This window comes from Rana temporaria, chromosome 8 (assembly GCF_905171775.1).
Source record: "Rana temporaria chromosome 8, aRanTem1.1, whole genome shotgun sequence".
Lineage (NCBI taxonomy): Eukaryota > Metazoa > Chordata > Amphibia > Anura > Ranidae > Rana > Rana temporaria.
The window spans coordinates 11,463,501-11,485,378 of NC_053496.1; the positions used below are offsets into that span (position 1 = coordinate 11,463,501).

The 21,878-nt window shown below is 51.6% G+C and overlaps 2 protein-coding genes across 2 annotated transcripts; both read right to left on the reverse strand.

Annotated features, from left to right (window-relative positions):
* Window positions 1-10,838: 10,838 nt before the first annotated feature.
* Window positions 10,839-12,425, reverse strand: LOC120909843 (glycine-rich cell wall structural protein-like). Its single transcript, XM_040321571.1, has one exon. It carries the CDS (start codon window positions 12,423-12,425, stop codon window positions 10,839-10,841), a length of 1,587 nt encoding a protein of 528 aa, XP_040177505.1.
* Window positions 12,426-12,464: 39 nt separating this feature from the next.
* LOC120909844 (glycine-rich cell wall structural protein-like) lies at window positions 12,465-13,628 on the reverse strand. The gene has a single exon (XM_040321572.1). The coding sequence runs from the start codon at window positions 13,626-13,628 to the stop codon at window positions 12,465-12,467; it is 1,164 nt and encodes a 387-aa protein (XP_040177506.1).
* Window positions 13,629-21,878: the final 8,250 nt, after the last annotated feature.

Below are 21,878 nucleotides of genomic sequence, written 5' to 3' on the forward strand. Positions count from 1 at the left end.
ATTGTAGTGCCGGAGTGAAGGGGACTTTACTTCCCCTTTAAGCCCCATTTCCTTACTGTTTAGTCTTCCCTCATGTGTACATGGCCACAAGGGGGTTCGGTTATAGAGGAAGATGGCATCACTTAACTACTTGAGACCCGGGCGTATGTCAAAAGATGGCCTCAAGGTAGGTCTATAAATCCGGGAGGACGTCTTTTGACGTCCTCCGGCCCGGCGCGTCCCCGAGATGCCGATGCGCGTGCCTGGCGGCCGCGATGTCCGCCACGTACCCGCGATCGGCAATGACAGAGCAGGGACGTGGAGCTCTGTGTGTAAACACAGAGCTCCACATCCTGTCAGGGAGAGGAGACAGATGCTGTGTCCCTTGTACATAGGGACACAGCATCGGTCACCTCCCCCAGTCAGTCCCCTCCCCCCACAGTAAGAATCACTCCCAGGATACACATTTAACCCCTTCCTCACCCCCTAGTGATAAGTCATCTGTACACAACAATAGGGCAGAGCTGGGTAGCATTAGTAGCAGCACTTCACACTGAGATATCAGGACACAGCACATGACTAAAACTTCAAGGGGCAAGGAAATTTAAACTTGGATAGTTGGCAAGTATGAGGCAGCTGCTTTGACAGGGCCCAGGGCAGCTGTCCCTTCTGCCCTGCCTTAAAGACGGCCCTGAATACAATCAAAAGCCAAGTTCACCTTCCCGTATTCTTCCCCATTACAGGTGCCCTTTAAACACAAGCTGGCCTTTCGGACTCCTTTGACAGTCATATTCCATTACAACCCAAACATTATGATAATGGCAGATGAGACGCTTTGTATTCCTTCAGCAGAGATAATGATCTTCTCAGGGACTCTTTATGTTACCTGTCCGAGGCGTGAGTGGGCCGACGAGCCCTCTTAAAACACGCAGGGTTTGGCCTATTCTTATCTCGCTCTTGTTTAGCCTTTTACTTATAAATTCGTACAATAGACCTAAAAAAATAAATACGTGACGCTTTCGCACCAGGTGGCTCCGGCAGCTGCGGTTTAAACAAGGTTAAAAGTGAATACATTCTCTCTTCTCCTCTTCGTCTTTCTTTCAACAACAGCCCTGGCTTATGGGGGAGGGTCCCGTGTGAAAGGGGTTATTGGTTATAAATGTTGCGTAAATTTTTCTGCTGATGGGGAGAGAGGCCTCAGCTGATGGCTTTGTTAACAGACTCATTGCTGGTTCCTTGAGTGAAAGACAGAGGAGTAATGAGGCAGGTAACAGGTGTGGGTGGAGAAGAATACAAATATTCCCAGCCCAGGTTCAGATTCCAGGCTGGTGACTGCGACTGAGAGCTACACAGCTGAAGGAGGAAGAAAAGACTGAATTTATCAAGAACCCCCATCATATTCTCCAATAATCCACCAAATGAAGAACCGCCTTTATACTGACACTCACCCACTGCATGAAGAACCTCCATCATACCACCAACGACCCACTAATTAAAGAACCACCTTCATACGGACCCTCACCCACTGCATGAAGAACCTCCATTGTACCACCAATGACCCACCAAATGAAAAACCACCTTCATACGGACCCTCACCCACTGCATGAAGAACCTCCATCATACCACCAACGACCCACCAAATGAAGAACCACCTTCATACGGTCACTCATCCACTGCATGAAGAACCTCCATCATACCACCAAATGAAGAACCGCCTTTATACGGACCCTCACCCACTGCATGAAGAACCACCATCATACCACCAAACGAAGAACCGCTTTTATACTGACACTCACCCACTACATGAAGAACCTCCATCATACCACCAACGACCCACCAAATGAAGAACCACCTTTATACGGACCCTCACCCACCAAATGAAGAACCACCTTCATACGGACCCTCACCCACCAAATGAAGAACCTCCATCATACCACCAACGACCCACCAAATGAAAAACCACCTTCATACGGACACTCACCCACTACATGAAGAACCTCCATCATACCACCAACGACCCACCAAATGAACCACCTTCATACGGACACTCACCTACTACATGAAGAACCTCCATCATACCACCAACGACCCACCAAATGAACCACCTTCATACGGACACTCACCTACTACATGAAGAACCTCCATTGTACCACCAACAACCCACCAAATGAAGAACCACCTTCATACGGACCCTCACCCACTACATGAAGAACCTCCATCATACCACCAACGACCCACCAAATGAAGAATTTTATACTGACACTCACCCATGACATGAAGAACCTCCATTGTACCACCAATGACCCCTTAAATGAAGAACCACCTTCATACTGACACTATGACCCACTACATAAAGAACCTTCATCATGCCACCAATGACCCACTAAATGAAGAACCACCCTTATACTGACACTCACTCACCAAATGAGGAGCCTCCATCATAACACCAATGATCCACTAAATGAAGAACCACCTTCATACTGACACTCACCCACTACATGAAGAACCTTCATCCCACCAGTGACCCACTAAATGAAGAACCACCTTCATACTGACACTCACCCACTACATGAAGAACCTTCATGATACCACCAATGACCCACTAAATAAAGACTAGCCTTCAGAATGACCCTCACCCACTACACAAAGAACCTCCATCATACCACCAATGACCCCTTAAATGAAGAACCACCTTCATACTGACACTCACCCACTGCATGAAGAACCTTCATCATACCGCCAGTGACCCACTAAATAAAGAACCACCTTCATACTGACACTCACTCACCAAATGAGGAACCTCCATCATAACACCAATGATCCACTAAACAAAGAACCACCTTCATATTGACACTCACCCACTACATGAAGAACCTCCATCATACCACCAATGACCCACTAAATAAAGACCCTCACCCACTACATGAAGAACCTTCATCATACCACCAATGACCCACTAAAAAAAGAACCACCTTTATACTGACACTCACCCATGACATGAAGAACCTCCATTGTACCACCAATGACCCAATAAATGTAGAACCGCATTCATACTAACACTCACTGACCAAATGAGTAACCTCCATCATACCACCAATGACCCACTAAATGAAGAACCACCTTTATACTAACACTCACCCACTGCATGAAGAACCTTCATTATACCACCAATGACCCACTAAATAAAGACTCTCACCCACTACATGAAGAACCTCCATTATACCACCAATGACCCACTAAACGAAGAGCCACCTTTATACTGACACTTACCCACTACATGAAGAACCTCCATTATACCACCAATGACCCACTAAATAAAGACCCTCACCCACTACATGAAGAACCTTCATCATACCACCAATGACCCACTAAAAAAAGAACCACCTTTATACTGCCACTCACCCATGAAATGAAGAACCTCCATTGTACCACCAATGACCTAATAAATGTAGAACCGCATTCATACTAACACTCACTGACCAAATAAGGAACCTCCATCATACCACCAATGACCCACTTAATGAAGAACCACCTTCAGACTGGCCCTCAACCACTACATGAAGAACCTCCATCATACCACCAATGACCCACTAAACGAAGAACCACCTTTATACTGACACTTACCCACTACATGAAGAACCTTCATCATACCACCAATGACCCACTAAATAAAGACCCTCACCCACTACATGAAGAACCTTCATCATACCACCAATGACCCACTAAAAAAAGAACCACCTTTATACTGCCACTCACCCATGAAATGAAGAACCTCCATTGTACCACCAATGACCCAATAAATGTAGAACCGCATTCATACTAACACTCACTGACCAAATAAGGAAACTCCATCATACCACCAATGACCCACTTAATGAAGAACCACCTTTATACTGACACTCACCCACTACATGAAGAACCTCCATCAAGAGCCACATTCATACTGTCAGTGACTCACTACATTGTATGTACATAAAGAACTTCCTTCTTATCATCACCATCCCATTACAATGTACCTACAGTGTACTAAGAGGAAGAACCACCTTCATACCATTATTGACCCGCTACAATGTACCTACACAAAGACCCATCTTCATACCACCTCACCCACTACAACGTTCTTACCTGAAGCACCAATTTTATACTGTCACTGACTGGCTACAATGTATATACATGAAGAACCACCTTCATACTGTCTGTGACCCAAAAAAAGGTACTAACTGTTCCATAGTCTACTCTACCGACATTGGGGTAGATTCAGGTAGGGGCGCGCAAAACTGCGGCGGCGTAACGTATGACATTTACGTTACGCAGCTGCAAGTTTTATGGGCAAGTGCTTGATTCACAAAGCACTTTCCTATAAAGTTGCAGCGGCGTAGCGTAAAAGGTGCCGGCGTAAGTGCGCGTAATTCAAATGATCCCGTAGGGGGCGTGGATCATTTAAATTAGGCGCGTTCCCTAAAGGTTGGACTAAAGGTTTGATTTTCAATTGATGTCTGATGAGATTTTATTTCACTTCCTGTCCTAGTGACACGGGACATTGGTGTAAAAATCTAATACCAACGTAGCGATAAGGAGCCACGTAAGTATGTTTGGTTCCGTACTCTGCCTCTCAACCCTAAGAACAGTCTCTGCCCCTCTGGCACACCTGGCGATAGTGGGCGATAGTGTAAGTGCAAGGACCAATGAAAACACACAGGTTATGATAAAACACAGAAATTGTCTTTACTGTGAAGCTTCTGCGGAAAAGTAACAAACAATAGCAATACAGTGGAACCTCGGATTACGAGTATAATCCGTTCCAGGAGAATGCTCGCAATCCAAAGCACTCGCATATCAAAGCGAGTTTCCCCATAGAAGTCAATGGACACTAAAATAATTTGTTCCGCATTGACTTCTATGGCTTGTAATACCACATGTGGCCAGAGGTGGGGGGGGCCAGAGAGCCTCAGAAATACTCGGGGGACAGCTTGGCTGAACTCGGAAAGGCTCGGGAACAGCTCCGATTTGCAGGGCCGCCATCAGGAATTATGGAGCCCCTTACACATAGCTTCAGCTTCAGGCATGGCCCCCTAGAGCAGAGAACCGGGGGGGGGGGGGGGGTGCTGCCGCCTCAAATTAATTGAGAAGCGGGGGGCTGCTGCGTATTAAGAAGCGGGGGGGCATGAATTGATGAATTGAGAAGCAGGGGGTGCCACGAATTGAGAAGCGGGGGGGTCATGAATTGAGAAGCGGGGTGCTGCCGCCACAAATTGAGGTCGGGGGGCTTTGGCCCCTTACAAAGAATAAAAAATAACATTAAAAAAATTATAAAATAAAGGGGAGGTGACAGGGGACCTCTGGGTCCTTTAATAAAAACAAAATATAAATAAAACATTTTTTTTTATAAAACATTCTTTTTTAAAAAAGGGGGTTGCCATCTGGGGCCCTGGGGACCTCCGGGCCCTTTAATAAAAACAAAAAAATTATATATATATAAAAAATAATAATAATCATTTTATAAAAAAACATTTTTTTAAAAAAGGGGAGTTGCCATCCGGGGCCCTGGGGACCTCTGGACCCCTTACAAAAAATGTATAATAATAAAAAAGGGGGTTGTCATCCGGGGCCCTGGGGACCCCGGGGCCCCTTACAGGTGTGCTGCGCCTGTACCCCCCTGATGGCGGCCCTGCCGATCATTTGCTTGCTGTGGGGGCACCCGGAAGGAGCGAGGAGCCAGGAGTTCTGGTGTGGCTCCCTAGAAGAGGAGGATCTGGCTGCTCTGTGTAAAACCACTGCACAGAGCAGATAGGTAGAACATGTTTATTTTTTAATTTTTTTAAAATCAGACTTTTTAGATCGTTTTAGCAGAATTCACGCCGTGTTTCTTTCCTCTATGGTGGCTGTCTGAGTTGGATCCAAAGTCATGGTGTTGGTATTGGAGAATATCAGTGGACCATACTGATCCCATTTAAAGACACCCAGAGGGGACCATTATTTCTCATGTGTGTTTGATCTCTGTAATTGGGGATCACAACCATCTGGTAAGAGGCTTGATTACGGCGGATGGCACGTGTGTAGAAGGGAATTCCTTAACAAATCACGTGGTTTGCCACCTGGTGGGATATATCATTATCCTGAGAAGAATTAGATACACTTTCATTCCACTATATCCTATCATTGCTATTCGCACAGGGACTTATTTCCATATTCAACCCTGTGGACTATTCAATTCACTGATTGGGCCAGATTCAGGTACCGCTGCGCACTTCTTACGGAGGCGCAGCGTCCCGTTTTTGCCCTGCGCCCCCACAAATTACCTGCGCTACGCTTCATTCACGAAGCAGTAGCCACGTAAATTGCGTGGGCGCTCCTCAAAAATGCCCGGCGTAAGGGCGCGTAATTTAAATGATCCCGTAGGGGGCGTGGATCATTTAAATTAGGCGCGTTCCCGCGCCGAACGTAGTGTGCATGCTCCGTCGGGAAACTTTCCCGACGTGCATTGTGGCAAATGACGTCGCAAGGACGTCATTTGCTTCAAAGTGAACGTAAATGGCGTCCAGCGCCATTCACGATTCACTTACGCAAACTACGTAAAATTTAAACTTTGCGACGCGGGAACGACGGGTATACGTAGCATTGGCTGCCCCTGCTATTAGCAGGAGCAGCCTTACGCGAAACCCGACAAACGGAAACGACGTAAACTGCGTACGCAGGGCTCGCGTAGGGTAGTGAATCGGCGTTAGTATGCAATTTGCATACTATACGCTAACCACTACGGGAGCGCCCCCTAGCGGCCATTGCAAGAATGCAGCCTACGATACGACGGCATAAGAGCCTTATGCCAGTCATATCTTAGGCTGCAGTCGGCGTATCGAGGTTCCTGAATCAGGAGCATTCGAAACGCCGGCGCAACTAAGCAGTTGCGCTGCGTAACTATGGTTACGCAGACGCAATTGCTACCTGAATCTGGGCCATTGTGTATATTGAAACATTTCCAGTATTTCATTTATTGCATAATAACTAGAAGTGCGCTATTATTTATATATATATATATATATATATATATATATATACACATTATCTCACAAACGTTAGTACACCCCTCAGTCACATTTTTGTAAATATTTTCTTCTATCTTTTCATGTGACAACACTGAAGAAATTACACTTTAGGCCAGATTCACGTATAATCGCCGCATTTATGTTACATCGCCGCAAGTTTTACGGGCAAGTGCTTGATTCACAAAGCACTTGCCTGTAAAAGTTGCGGCGGCCTAGCGTAAATCCTCCGGCGCAAGCCCGCCTAATTCACATGATCCGGGTAGGGGGCGTGCATCATTTAAATTAGGCGCGTTCCCGCGCTGATCGTACTGCGCATGCGCCGTCCCTAAAAATTTCCCGACGTGCATTGCGCTAAATGACGTCGCAAGGACGTCATTGGTTTCGACGTTAACGTAAATGGCGTCCAGCCCCATTCACTGACGACTTACGCAAAACGACGTTAAATTTTCAAATTTCGACGCGGGAACGACGGCCATACTTAACATTGGCTACGCCACCTAGGGGGCAGCTTTATCTTTACGCCGTGTATCTCTTACGGCGTAAATTTACTGCGACGGGCAAAGCGTACGTTCGTGAATCGGCGTAACGACTCATTTGCATATTCTACGCCGACCGCAATGGAATCGCCACCTAGTAGCCGGCCTAGAATTGCAGCCTAAGATCCGACGGTGTAACACACTTACACCTGTCGGATCTTAGTGAGATCTATGCGTAACCTGATTTTATGAATCAGGCGCATAGATACGACCGTCGGAACTCAGAGATACGATGGCGTATCAGGAGATACGCCGTCGTATCTCTTTATGAATCCGGCCCTTTGTATCTACAATGTTGTGTAGTGAGTGTACAGCTTGTATAACAGTGTACATTTGCTGTCCCCTCAAAATAACTCAACACACGGCCATTAATGTCTAAACCGCTGGCAACAAAAGTCAGTACACCCCTAAGGGAAAATGTCCAGATTGGGCCCAACGTGTCAATATTTTGTGTGGCCGCCATTATTTTCCAGCACTGCCTTAACCCTCTTGGGCATGGAGGTCACCAGAGCTTCACAGGTTGTCACTGGAGTCCTCTTCCCCTCCTCCATGATGACATCACTGAGCTGGTGGATGTTGGAGACCTTGCGCTCCTCCACCTTCCGTTTGAGGATGTCCCACAGATGATCAATGGGGTTTAGGTCTGGAGACATGCTTGACCAGTCCATCTCCTTTACCCTCAGCTACTTTAGCAAGGCAGTGGTGGTCTTGGAGGCAATGGCGTCTGGTGCTCAAATTTTTTTGGGGGGCGCAAACAAAATGAAAAAAAAAAATATATATATATCAATAGCCGCAACTGTGCCCATCGAACGCGAGAGACTCTAATAGGCTTTCCGATTAGAGCCTGTGGGCTCTAATAGGCTTCCAAATGGGTAAACAGTGGGCGCAATGCTCTGCATTCGCTGTTAACACAGTGCTGTGTTAGGTAATCGAATAAATTGCTTCCCTAACACTGACCCGCCTCTCAGCCAATCAGGTGCCCCGGGTGTGGTTACCTGTCACCTGATTGGCTGAAGCGACAGGCGCTGTGATTGGACGCCTATCAGGCATCCAATCATAGCAGAAGAGGACGGGAGAAGACATCGAGGACTTGGAGGGAGTGTGGAGGAATGCGCTGACCCGAGACAGGTAAGTGCCGGGTGGGGCACACTGGCAGCATTTTATGGGGCAAACTGGCAGCAATTGATGGGGCAAACTGGTGGCAATTGATGGTTACAGTAGCTGCGTTTGATGGCACAGTGGCGGCAATTTATGGGCACAGTGGCTGCGTTTGATGGCACAGAGGCTGCGTTTGATGGCACAGTGGCAGCGTTTGATCGGCACAGTGGCTGCTTTTGATGGGCACAGTGGCTGTGTTTGATGGCACAGTGGTTGCGTTTGATGGGCACAGTGTCTGCGTTTGTGGCTGCGTTTGATGGCACAGTGGCTGCTTTGATAGGCACAGTGACTGCATTTGGGCATAGTGGCTGCAATTGATGGACGCATTGGCTGCATTTGATGGGCACAGTGGCAGCATTTGATAAGAACAGTAGCTGCGTTTGATGGCACAGTGGCTGCATTTGATGGGCACAGTAGCTGCAATTGATGGGCACTGTGGCTGCGTTTGATGGCACAGTGGCTACGTTTCATGGGCACAGTAGCTGCAATTGATGGGCACAGTAGCTGCGTTTGATGGGCACAGTGGCTGCGTTTGATGGGCACAGTAGCTGCGTTTGATGGGCACAGTAGCTGCAATTGATGGGCACTGTGGCTGCGTTTGATGGCACAGTGGCTACGTTTCATGGGCACAGTAGCTGCAATTGATGGGCACAGTAGCTGCAATTGATGGGCATAGTAGCTGCAATTAATGGGCACAGTAGCTGCAATTGATGAGCACGGTGGCCTCGTTTAATGGCACAGAGGCTGCGTTTGATGGGCACAGTGGCTGCGTTTGATGGTACAGTGGCTGCGTTTGATGGGCACAGTGGCTGCGTTTGATGGCACAGTGGCTACGTTTCATGGGCACAGTAGCTGCAATTGATGGGCACAGTAGCTGCGTTTGATGGCACAGTGGCTACGTTTCATGGGCACAGTAGCTGCAATTGATGGGCACAGTAGCTGCGTTTGATGGACACTTGATGGACATTTTTTTTTCAGTTTGTTTGCGACCCCCCCATGAATTTTGAGCACCAGCCGCCACTGGCAGATAATAATAATAAAATAACACCCCATATAAATGCCCGTGTGGACGGGTTTCACCATGGAATGAACTCTCTATTATCTCCAGACACTCTCTGGCTCATCCCTCCACCCTCTGATTGAATGTCGCTCCTCCATGATAGGGCATGCCTTCACAATAGGATTATGTTTTCTTTAGGCAGCATAAACACTGAAAAGCATAAAATAGAGTGTTGCGAGGCGGAGAAGTGAAATTCTAAAGCTCTGAAGATTCCTGAAAGATAAAAAGCCGCAGAGAGAATGTGAAAGGGGCTCTGAGAGCGAAAGGTCCCCATGGGATGTTTTGATAAGGGGAAGGAGAAGAATCTCAGACAAGGTGGGAGAAGACTTGGAAGCTTGTTATTTCAAGCCTGTGCAGATCAGGCTGCTGCAAAGTAGTGGACAGCCGGCTTCCCATTCATGTGCCAACAAGGCCTGGCTTACATCGGGGGAGGTGAAAAGGCACAGGTGCAGCGGTACACTAGACCAAACATTGCACTCCAGAGAGGCCCAACCACAAAGAGGAATTGCTGACACATCCGTCAAGGTCCCTCTGCAAAGACTTCACAAAGGCCAATCCCGGGAAAGCTGTGTCCCAGGCCCTACCACCTGCTGCATGCCTACTGCTCCTCGACATTGACCTCCAAGTCTTCCCTTGTTTTCTTTCACTGGGGGGGGGATATCGATGATCACACGGGAGAGGCCGACTTTATTTTGGAAATAGTGGAAGATCAAAAGAAAATGTTCTCCGCCATTCCTTGCCCACCACCTGCATGGCCTCCTATGTGGCCTCCTCTATGGTCTGCCATGTGTCTCATTCCTCGCCCACCACCTGCATGGCCTCCTATGTGGCCTCCTCCATGGTCTGCCATGTGTCTCTTTCCTTGCCCACCACCTGCATGGCCTCCTGTGTGGCCTTCTCTATGGTCTGCCATGTGTCTCTTTCCTCGCCCACCACCTGCATGGCCTCCTATGTGGCCTCCTCTATGGTCTGCCATGTGTCCCATTCCTTGCCCACCACCTGCATGGCCTCCTCTATGGTCTGCCATGTGTCTCATTCCTCGCCCACCACCTGCATGGCCTCCTATGTGGCCTCCTCTATGGTCTGCCATGTGTCTCTTTCCTCGCCCACACCTGCATGGCCTCCTATGTGGCCTCCTCTATGGTCTGCCATGTGTCTCATTCCTCGCCCACCACCTGCATGGCCTCCTATGTGGCCTCCTCTATGGTCTGCCATGTGTCTCATTCCTCGCCCACCACCTGCATGGCCTCCTATGTGGCCTCCTCTATGGTCTGCCATGTGTCTCATTCCTCGCCCACCACCTGCATGGCCTCCTATGTGGCCTCCTCTATGGTCTGCCATGTGTCTCATTCCTCGCCCACCACCTGCATGGCCTCCTATGTGGCCTCCTCCATGGTCTGCCATGTGTCTCATTCCTCGCCCACCACCTGCATGGCCTCCTATGTGGCCTCCTCCATGGTCTGCCATGTGTCTCATTCCTTGCCCACCACCTGCATGGCCTCCTGTGTGGCCTTCTCTATGGTCTGCCATGTGTCTCTTTCCTCGCCCACCACCTGCATGGCCTCCTATGTGGCCTCCTCTATGGTCTGCCATGTGTCTCATTCCTCGCCCACCACCTGCATGGCCTCCTATGTGGCCTCCTCTATGGTCTGCCATGTGTCTCATTCCTTGCCCACCACCTGCATGGCCTCCTATGTGGCCTCCTCTATGGTCTGCCATGTGTCTCATTCCTTGCCCACCACCTGCATGGCCTCCTATGTGGCCTCGTCTATGGTCTGCCATGTGTCTCATTCCTTGCCCACCACCTGCATGGCCTCCTATGTGGCCTCCTCTATGGTCTGCCATGTGTCTCATTCCTCGCCCACCACCTGCATGGCCTCCTATGTGGCCTCCTCCATGGTCTGCCATGTGTCTCTTTCCTTGCCCACCACCTGCATGGCCTCCTGTGTGGCCTTCTCTATGGTCTGCCATGTGTCTCTTTCCTCGCCCACCACCTGCATGGCCTCCTATGTGGCCTCCTCTATTGTCTGCCATGTGTCTCATTCCTCGCCCACCACCTGCATGGCCTCCTATGTGGCCTCCTCTATGGTCTGCCATGTGTCTCATTCCTTGCCCACCACCTGCATGGCCTCCTATGTGGCCTCCTCTATGGTCTGCCATGTGTCTCATTCCTCGCCCACCACCTGCATGGCCTCCTATGTGGCCTCCTCTATGGTCTGCCATGTGTCTCATTCCTCGCCCACCACCTGCATGGCATCCTATGTGGCCTCCTCTATGGTCTGCCATGTGTCTCATTCCTTGCCCACCACCTGCATGGCCTCCTCTATGGTCTGCCATGTGTCTCATTCCTCGCCCACCACCTGCATGGCCTCCTATGTGGCCTCCTCTATGGTCTGCCATGTGTCTCATTCCTTGCCCACCACCTGCATGGCCTCCTATGTGGCCTCCTCTATGGTCTGCCATGTGTCTCATTCCTCGCCCACCACCTGCATGGCCTCCTATGTGGCCTCCTCTATGGTCTGCCATGTGTCTCATTCCTCGCCCACCACCTGCATGGCATCCTATGTGGCCTCCTCTATGGTCTGCCATGTGTCTCATTCCTTGCCCACCACCTGCATGGCCTCCTCTATGGTCTGCCATGTGTCTCATTCCTCGCCCACCACCTGCATGGCCTCCTATGTGGCCTCCTCAATGGTCTGCCATGTGTCTCATTCCTTGCCCACCACCTGCATGGCCTCCTATGTGGCCTCCTCTATGGTCTGCCATGTGTCTCATTCCTCGCCCACCACCTGCATGGCCTCCTATGTGGCCTCCTCCATGGTCTGCCATGTGTCTCTTTCCTCGCCCACCACCTGCATGGCCTCCTATGTGGCCTCCTCCATGGTCTGCCATGTGTCTCTTTCCTCGCCCACCACCTGCATGGCCTCCTATGTGGCCTCCTCTATGGTCTGCCATGTGTCTCATTCCTCGCCCACCACCTGCATGGCCTCCTATGTGGCCTCCTCTATGGTCTGCCATGTGTCTCATTCCTCGCCCACCACCTGCATGGCCTCCTATGTGGCCTCCTCTATGGTCTGCCATGTGTCTCATTCCTCGCCCACCACCTGCATGGCCTCCTATGTGGCCTCCTCTATGGTCTGCCATGTGTCTCATTCCTTGCCCACCACCTGCATGGCCTCCTATGTGGCCTCCTCTATGGTCTGCCATGTGTCTCATTCCTTGCCCACCACCTGCATGGCCTCCTCTATGGTCTGCCATGTGTCTCATTCCTTGCCCACCACCTGCATGGCCTCCTATGTGGCCTCCTCTATGGTCTGCCATGTGTCTCATTCCTCGCCCACCACCTGCATGGCCTCCTATGTGGCCTCCTCTATGGTCTGCCATGTGTCTCATTCCTCGCCCACCACCTGCATGGCCTCCTATGTGGCCTCCTCTATGGTCTGCCTTGTGTCTCATTCCTCGCCCACCACCTGCATGGCCTCCTATGTGGCCTCCTCTATGGTCTGCCATGTGTCTCATTCCTTGCCCACCACCTGCATGGCCTCCTCTGTGGTCTGCCATGTGTCTCATTCCTCGCCCACCACCTGCATGGCCTCCTATGTGGCCTCCTCTATGGTCTGCCATGTGTCTCATTCCTCGCCCACCACCTGCATGGCCTCCTATGTGGCCTCCTCTATGGTCTGCCATGTGTCTCATTCCTTGCCCACCACCTGCATGGCCTCCTCTGTGGTCTGCCATGTGTCTCATTCCTCGCCCACCACCTGCATGGCCTCCTATGTGGCCTCCTCTATGGTCTGCCATGTGTCTCATTCCTTGCCCACCACCTGCATGGCCTCCTCTATGGTCTGCCATGTGTCTCATTCCTCGCCCACCACCTGCATGGCCTCCTATGTGGCCCTTCTCTATGGTCTGCCATGTGTCTCATTCCTCGCCCACCACCTGCATGGCCTCCTATGTGGCCTCCTCTATGGTCTGCCATGTGTCTCATTCCTCGCCCACCACCTGCATGGCCTCCTATGTGGCCTCCGCTATGGTCTGCCATGTGTCTCATTCCTTGCCCACCACCTGCATGGCCTCCTATGTGGCCTTCTCTATGGTCTGCCATGTGTCTCATTCCTCGCCCACCACCTGCATGGCCTCCTATGTGGCCTCCTCTATGGTCTGCCTTGTGTCTCATTCCTCGCCCACCACCTGCATGGCCTCCTATGTGGCCTCCTCTATGGTCTGCCATGTGTCTCATTCCTCGCCCACCACCTGCATGGCCTCCTATGTGGCCTCCTCTATGGTCTGCCATGTGTCTCATTCCTCGCCCACCACCTGCATGGCTTCCTATGTGGCCTCCTCTATGGTCTGCCATGTGTCTCATTCCTTGCCCACCACCTGCATGGCCTCCTATGTGGCCTCCTCCATGGTCTGCCATGTGTCTCATTCCTCGCCCACCACCTGCATGGCCTCCTATGTGGCCTCCTCTATGGTCTGCCATGTGTCTCATTCCTCGCCCACCACCTGCATGGCCTCCTATGTGGCCTCCTCTATGGTCTGCCATGTGTCTCATTCCTCGCCCACCACCTGCATGGCCTCCTATGTGGCCTCCTCTATGGTCTGCCATGTGTCTCATTCCTCGCCCACCACCTGCATGGCCTCCTATGTGGCCTCCTCTATGGTCTGCCATGTGTCTCATTCCTTGCCCACCACCTGCATGGCCTCCTATGTGGCCTCCTCTATGGTCTGCCATGTGTCTCATTCCTTGCCCACCACCTGCATGGCCTCCTCTATGGTCTGCCATGTGTCTCATTCCTTGCCCACCACCTGCATGGCCTCCTATGTGGCCTCCTCTATGGTCTGCCATGTGTCTCATTCCTCGCCCACCACCTGCATGGCCTCCTATGTGGCCTCCTCTATGGTCTGCCATGTGTCTCATTCCTCGCCCACCACCTGCATGGCCTCCTATGTGGCCTCCTCTATGGTCTGCCTTGTGTCTCATTCCTCGCCCACCACCTGCATGGCCTCCTATGTGGCCTCCTCTATGGTCTGCCATGTGTCTCATTCCTTGCCCACCACCTGCATGGCCTCCTCTGTGGTCTGCCATGTGTCTCATTCCTCGCCCACCACCTGCATGGCCTCCTATGTGGCCTCCTCTATGGTCTGCCATGTGTCTCATTCCTCGCCCACCACCTGCATGGCCTCCTATGTGGCCTCCTCTATGGTCTGCCATGTGTCTCATTCCTTGCCCACCACCTGCATGGCCTCCTCTGTGGTCTGCCATGTGTCTCATTCCTCGCCCACCACCTGCATGGCCTCCTATGTGGCCTCCTCTATGGTCTGCCATGTGTCTCATTCCTTGCCCACCACCTGCATGGCCTCCTCTATGGTCTGCCATGTGTCTCATTCCTTGCCCACCACCTGCATGGCCTCCTATGTGGCCTCCTCTATGGTCTGCCATGTGTCTCTTTCCTCGCCCACCACCTGCATGGCCTCCTATGTGGCCTCCTCTATGGTCTGCCATGTGTCTCATTCCTTGCCCACCACCTGCATGGCCTCCTCTATGGTCTGCCATGTGTCTCATTCCTTGCCCACCACCTGCATGGCCTCCTATGTGGCCTCCTCTATGGTCTGCCATGTGTCTCATTCCTCGCCCACCACCTGCATGGCCTCCTATGTGGCCTTGTCTATGGTCTGCCATGTGTCTCTTTCCTTGCCCACCACCTGCATGGCCTCCTATGTGGCCTCCTCTATGGTCTGCCATGTGTCTCATTCCTCGCCCACCACCTGCATGGCCTCCTATGTGGCCTTGTCTATGGTCTGCCATGTGTCTCATTCCTTGCCCACCACCTGCATGGCCTCCTCTATGGTCTGCCATGTGTCTCATTCCTTGCCCACCACCTGCATGGCCTCCTATGTGGCCTCGTCTATGGTCTGCCATGTGTCTCATTCCTCGCCCACCACCTGCATGGCCTCCTATGTGGCCCTTCTCTATGGTCTGCCATGTGTCTCATTCCTCGCCCACCACCTGCATGGCCTCCTATGTGGCCTCCTCTATGGTCTGCCATGTGTCTCATTCCTCGCCCACCACCTGCATGGCCTCCTATGTGGCCTCCGCTATGGTCTGCCATGTGTCTCATTCCTTGCCCACCACCTGCATGGCCTCCTATGTGGCCTTCTCTATGGTCTGCCATGTGTCTCATTCCTCGCCCACCACCTGCATGGCCTCCTATGTGGCCTCCTCTATGGTCTGCCTTGTGTCTCATTCCTCGCCCACCACCTGCATGGCCTCCTATGTGGCCTCCTCTATGGTCTGCTATGTGTCTCATTCCTCGCCCACCACCTGCATGGCCTCCTATGTGGCCTCCTCTATGGTCTGCCATGTGTCTCATTCCTCGCCCACCACCTGCATGGCTTCCTATGTGGCCTCCTCTATGGTCTGCCATGTGTCTCATTCCTTGCCCACCACCTGCATGGCCTCCTATGTGGCCTCCTCCATGGTCTGCCATGTGTCTCATTCCTCGCCCACCACCTGCATGGCCTCCTATGTGGCCTCCTCTATGGTCTGCCATGTGTCTCATTCCTCGCCCACCACCTGCATGGCTTCCTATGTGGCCTCCTCTATGGTCTGCCATGTGTCTCATTCCTCGCCCACCACCTGCATGGCCTCCTATGTGGTCTGCCATGTGTCTAAGAGGCACTTTCCATGAAGGTCAGTCTCAGGCATTTCGCTGTCACCAGACACAAGGATCTGATCGCTGGAGGGCGGGAAGGTGATTCAGTAGATGCGTGATGCGCTGACCGAACCCTAAAGTGCAGGACAAGAAGAAAGGAGATTCTAGAACAGTGGCATCACTAGGGGGTGGTGTCACCCGGTGCGGAAAAAATTGGTGTCACCCCTCCTTGCCAACTATAGCCTCCCTTCAGTACAGACCCCCCTCCATTAAATACAGACCCTCCCCCCCTATGTACAGACCCCCCCTAAGTACACACCCCTTTCCTCAGTATAACCCCCCCATTAAGTACAGACATGCTCCATCTGCATAGTCACCCCCCCAGTGCAGACCCCCTCCATCAGCATAGTCACCCTCCAGTGCAGACCCCCTCCATCAGACTAGGGTGACCACATGTCCCAAATTGCTAGAGGCCCCGCCTGGTGAGTGAGAAGTCATTTTTGGCCCCCCACCCCGCTTCTCAACTTGCTGGCTGCATGGGAGAAGAGGTAAGAAGGGGGGTGCTGCCTTCTTCTAACTTTAGGCCTCTTTCACACGGAGCAGATCCGTAATTGATCCGATCCGTGTGTGTCTGTCGGCTCAGCGGGGATCTCCGCTGAGCTGTCGGCGGACAGGGCGGTCCCCGCACACAGTGCAGAGACCGCCCTGTCTCTCCTCCGCTCTCCCCTATGGGGAATCGGATGAATACGGACCGTGTGTCTGTATTCATCAGATCCGTTCCGCCAGACGGAAGAAAAATAGGGTTTTCTTCCGTCCGCAAAAGCGTATGTTTGCGGACTGGGATGGTTGCGGACGTTAGCGGATTCATCATCCGCTAACGTCTGCAATCCCATAGGGAACCCCCCGCCCCCCCCCCCCCCCCCCCCCCCGCTTCTCAACTTTAATGTAACATATAATTTTGCTTAGCATAGGGCCCCAGGGAGGTCAGGATCGGCATTGCCTGGATTGCAGGTCATTTTGTAGGTCTGTCCCGGGCACATTCATTCATGATTCATTGGAGAAATCATAAATCCCACCTCTTGTGTCCAATCCCTGTGCTGTGATTCGTTACACCACAAGCTGATTTTTGGGAAGGGAGGGTGTCCCTGAATGGTAGTTTGGAAATGTGGTCACCCTAGTGCAGACCCCCTCCATCAGCATAGTCACCCCCTCCATCAACATAGTCACCCCCCCTGCAGACCCCCCCCCCCACACACCTCACCCCTGGTTCGGGCCGGCGGCGGTCATCTCCTCAACGCAAGCTGACATACCTCCTGGCCGTTACAGCACCAGCTCGTTGCCAGGGCAGGGTGGGCGGCTAGGTAAACTGTAGTGGCAGCTGGAGAGGAGAGAGAAGTTTGCAGCCAGCGGAGATAGTGATGCCACTTGTGACAGGCTCAGCGGCAGGGAAGTAGGAGGAGGAAGAAGGACACAGACCAGGGCACGTGGCTGCGGCATTGTAGATGTTCCGGCCGGTGCAGCTGAATGTCAGTGCTTTCCTCACCCTCTGGAGAGTCGGAATGGTGTCACCCCTCTAGCGGGTGTCACCCGGGTGCAGACCGCACCCCCTGCACCCGCCTAGCGATGCCACTGTTCTAGAATCTACTAAAGTAACAAGAAGAACTAAAACCAAATATCTACATAAAGACATCAACACAAAATATTTCCATAGGTTTCCCTTGTGGCCTATTGGTTAGTCTTGGGCACCATGTAGAGTAGGTGTAACCCCGAACTGAATGACATTTCCAGGTCCATTTATAAGTGGCGGTATGGGATCACAACAGCCATGTGAGCATGGGCCGCCGCTGAATTTTTTTTAGGGAGGGGCGTGCTTCGGCAGCAGCGATACACATTCGCATTTTACCCTTTCTTTGACCGCTAGCGGAACTAGGGGGGCGGGACCTTGCACACAGACCCAGCTCCATGACATACGATACGAGCGCCGGAGAACAAAAGGAGGGGAGCGCTGCAGTTGCCGCTTAAAGCAGCCCCAGGACCAGTTCGGCCCTGCTCCAGGATCTCCCTGGCGATTCCAGGGGGGGGGGGGGGGGCAAACGACCCCCCTTGCCCTATGGAGCGGACGCCCATGCATGTGAGTGCTCAAAGCAACAACGCACATTTATAAAGCACAACACTTCAGTTAGCCTGATGGAGGATCCAATCATGTGACCAGGCTCTCCTCCAATCATGGGGTTCTCTCTGCGGCAGTATGGACTTCACTCCCATGATAGTTAGCAGCAGCATTGTCAGCCTGCAAGCCTTAATTTTTCAGGTCTGCAACAGGAAGTGCAGTTACTGGCAGGATCTCCAGGTAGGACACTTTATACAGATTCACATCAACAAAAATGATTTGCTTAACCACTCCAGTACCACGCTATAGCCAAAAGGGACTATCGTTCTGGGAGGGTGTCCATAGATGTCCTCCCAGAACCTCTCCCCCTGCGCATCGGGCACGCTCTGTCTGTGACCCGTTCACAGATCACGGGCCAATCACAGCTTTTCACATGTAAACAGACTTTCTGGTTATCGGCAGTTCTTTCCTCACGCGCTGTGTCTGTGTTAGCGCCTAGAACTGGCAAGACTATCTGCACACTGTTTGCACTGATAATCAGGGCACTGATTACCAGTGCAGCCCCATCAGTGCCAATCAGTGCAGGTTATCAAGTGCTGCCTTATCAGTGCCCATCAGTGCAGCCTCATCAGTGCCAATCACTGCAAATGATCAAGGCAGCTTATCAGTGCCCATTGGTGCAGCCTCATCAGTGCAGCCTCATAAATGCTCATCAGTGCAGCCTCATAAGTGCCAATCAGTGCAGTCTCATCAGCGCCCATCGGTTCAGCCTCATCCGTGCAGCTTTGTCAGTGCCAATCAGTACCCATCAGTGCAGTCTCATTAGTACCAATCAGTGCAGTCTCATTAGTACCAATCAGTGCAGTCTTATCAGTGCCCATCACTGTAGCCTCATCAGTGCCCATCACTGCAGTATAATCAGTGCCTATCACTGCAGCCTCATCAATGCCTATCACTGCAGCCTCATCAATGCAGCCTATCAGTGTCCATCAGTGCAGCCTCGCCAATGCCATTCAGTGCAGCCTCTCAGTGTCCATCAGTGCAGCCTCATCAGTGCCCATCAGTGCAGCCTCATCAGTGCCCATTAATGCAGCCTCATCAATGCCCATCAACAGTGCCTATTTGTGCAGCCTCATCAGTGCCCGTCAGAAAAGGAGGAAAAAAAATATTTTCAAAATGTTATAACAGAAACGAAGAAAATCTTTTTCTTTTTATTTTTTAATCTGACTTTTTTTGTTTATTTAGCAACAAAATAAAAACCACCAGAAGAAAGCTCTATCTGTCTCAAAAAAAAGGTAACATTCTTTATTTGGGTGCAGTGTTGCATGACCGCGCAATTGTCATTCAAAGTGCGACAGCGCTGAAAGCTGAATATTGGCCTGGGAAGGATGGGGGGGGGGGGGGGGGTGCGTCTGGTATTGAAGAGGTTATGAAAATCTATTGGAGTGATGCCGCGTACACACGACCGTTTTTCGGGTTCTAAAAAATTGCGTTTTTTTTTTTATGTCATTAAAAACGATGGTGTGTGGGCTCCAGAGCATTTTTCACGATCTAAAAAAATGGGCATTAAAAAATTCGAACATGCTCTATTTTTTCACGACGTTTTAGGTTGTAAAAAATGGTCGTGTGTGGGCTTTAACGACGTGAAAAACCCGCGCATGCTCAGAAGCAAGTTATGAGATGGGAGCGCTCGTTCTGGTAAAACTAGCGTTCGTAATGGAGTAAGCACATTCATCACGCTGTAACAGACAGAAAAGCGCGAATCGTCTTTTACTAACACGGAATCAGCAAAAGCAGCCCCAAGGGTGGTGCAATCCGCATGGAACTTCCCCTTTATAGTGCCGTCGTACGTCGTGTTGTACGTCACCGCGCTTTGCTAGAGCATTTTTTTTTCACGATCGTGTGTAGGCAAGGCCGTTTTAAGTTGAAAAAAAACGTTGTTTTTTCTAGAGCTTGAAAAACTTATTTTTTTACAACCCGAAAAATGATGGTGTGTACGCGGCATTAGAGTCAGACATGATGCCAAACATCCCGAAAATTTGATTCAGGGGACCTAAACTTGAAGAAATAGCGATATTGATAGATTTTATCGGTTATTTTATCAGTATTTTTGCATCCAGTTTTCACACAGAAGGTGATTTCCTTCCAGCACATTGTACAGTCCATATCCCTGGCCCCAGATATATCTGCCATATCCATGGGCATCCGCTCCATAGGGCAAGGGGGGGGGGGCAATTCCCCCCCCCCTGGAAAATCGAGAAGGTGGGCTGTCTGAGCGGTCTCGGCCCGGATGTCACACAGGCACAGCGAGCAGAGTGAAGCCGCCTCCCCCTCTGGTGTTTATGTGTACACAGTGGGAGGGAACCTGCTGTGCCTGTGCCGCGCTGATGGCTGATCTGAAGTACAGAATGGGATGGGGGAGGGGGGTCCATCTATGCTGAAGGGGGGGTCTGTGCTGAATGGAGGGGTCTGTGCAGAATGGGGGGGGGTCTGTGCTGAAGGGGGTCCATCTGTGCTGAATGGAGGGGTCTGTGCAGAATGAGGGGGTCTGTGCTGAAGGGGAGTCCATCTGTGCTGAATGGAGGGGTCTGTGCAGAATGAGGGGTTCTGTGCTGAAGGGGGGTCCATCTGTGCTGAATGGAGGGGTCTGTGCAGAATGAGGGGGTCTGTGCTGAAGGGGGGTCCATCTGTGCTGAATGGAGGGGTCTGTGCTGAAGGGGGGTCCATCTGTGCTGAATGGAGGGGTCTGTGCAGAATGAAGGGGGCTGTGCTGAAGGGGGGTCCATCTGTGCTGAATGGAGGGGTCTGTGCAGAATGAGGGGGTCTGTGCTGAAGGGGGGTCCATCTGTGCTGAATGGAGGGGTCTGTGCAGAATGAGGGGGTCTGTGCTGAAGGGGGGTCCATCTGTGCTGAATGGAGGGGTCTGTGCAGAATGAGGGGGTCTGTGCTGAAGGGGGGTCCATCTGTGCTGAATGGAAGGGTCTGTGCAGAATGAGGGGGTCTGTGCTGAAGGGGGGTCCATCTGTGCTGAATGGAGGGGTCTGTGCAGAATGAGGGGGTCTGTGCTGAAGGGGGGGTCCATCTGTGCTGAATGGATGGGTCTGTGCAGAATGAGGGGGTCTGTGCTGAAGGGGGGTCCATCTGTGCTGAATGGAGGGGTCTGTGCAGAATGAGGGGGTCTGTGCTGAAGGGGGGTCCATCTGTGCTGAATGGAGGGGTCTGTGCAGAATGAGGGGGTCTGTGCTGAAGGGGGGTCCATCTGTGCTGAATGGAGGGGTCTGTGCTGAAGGGGGGTCCATCTGTGCTGAATGGAGGGGTCTGTGCAGAATGAAGGGG

What these genes read in the sequence shown, in the direction of transcription:
- LOC120909843 (XM_040321571.1), bottom strand. Translation starts at nt 12,425, where the DNA reads ATGAGACACATGGCAGACCATAGAGGAGGCCATGCAGGTGGTGGGCAA.
- LOC120909844 (XM_040321572.1), bottom strand. Translation starts at nt 13,628, where the DNA reads ATGGCAGACCATAGAGGAGGCCATGCAGGTGGTGGGCAAGGAATGAGA.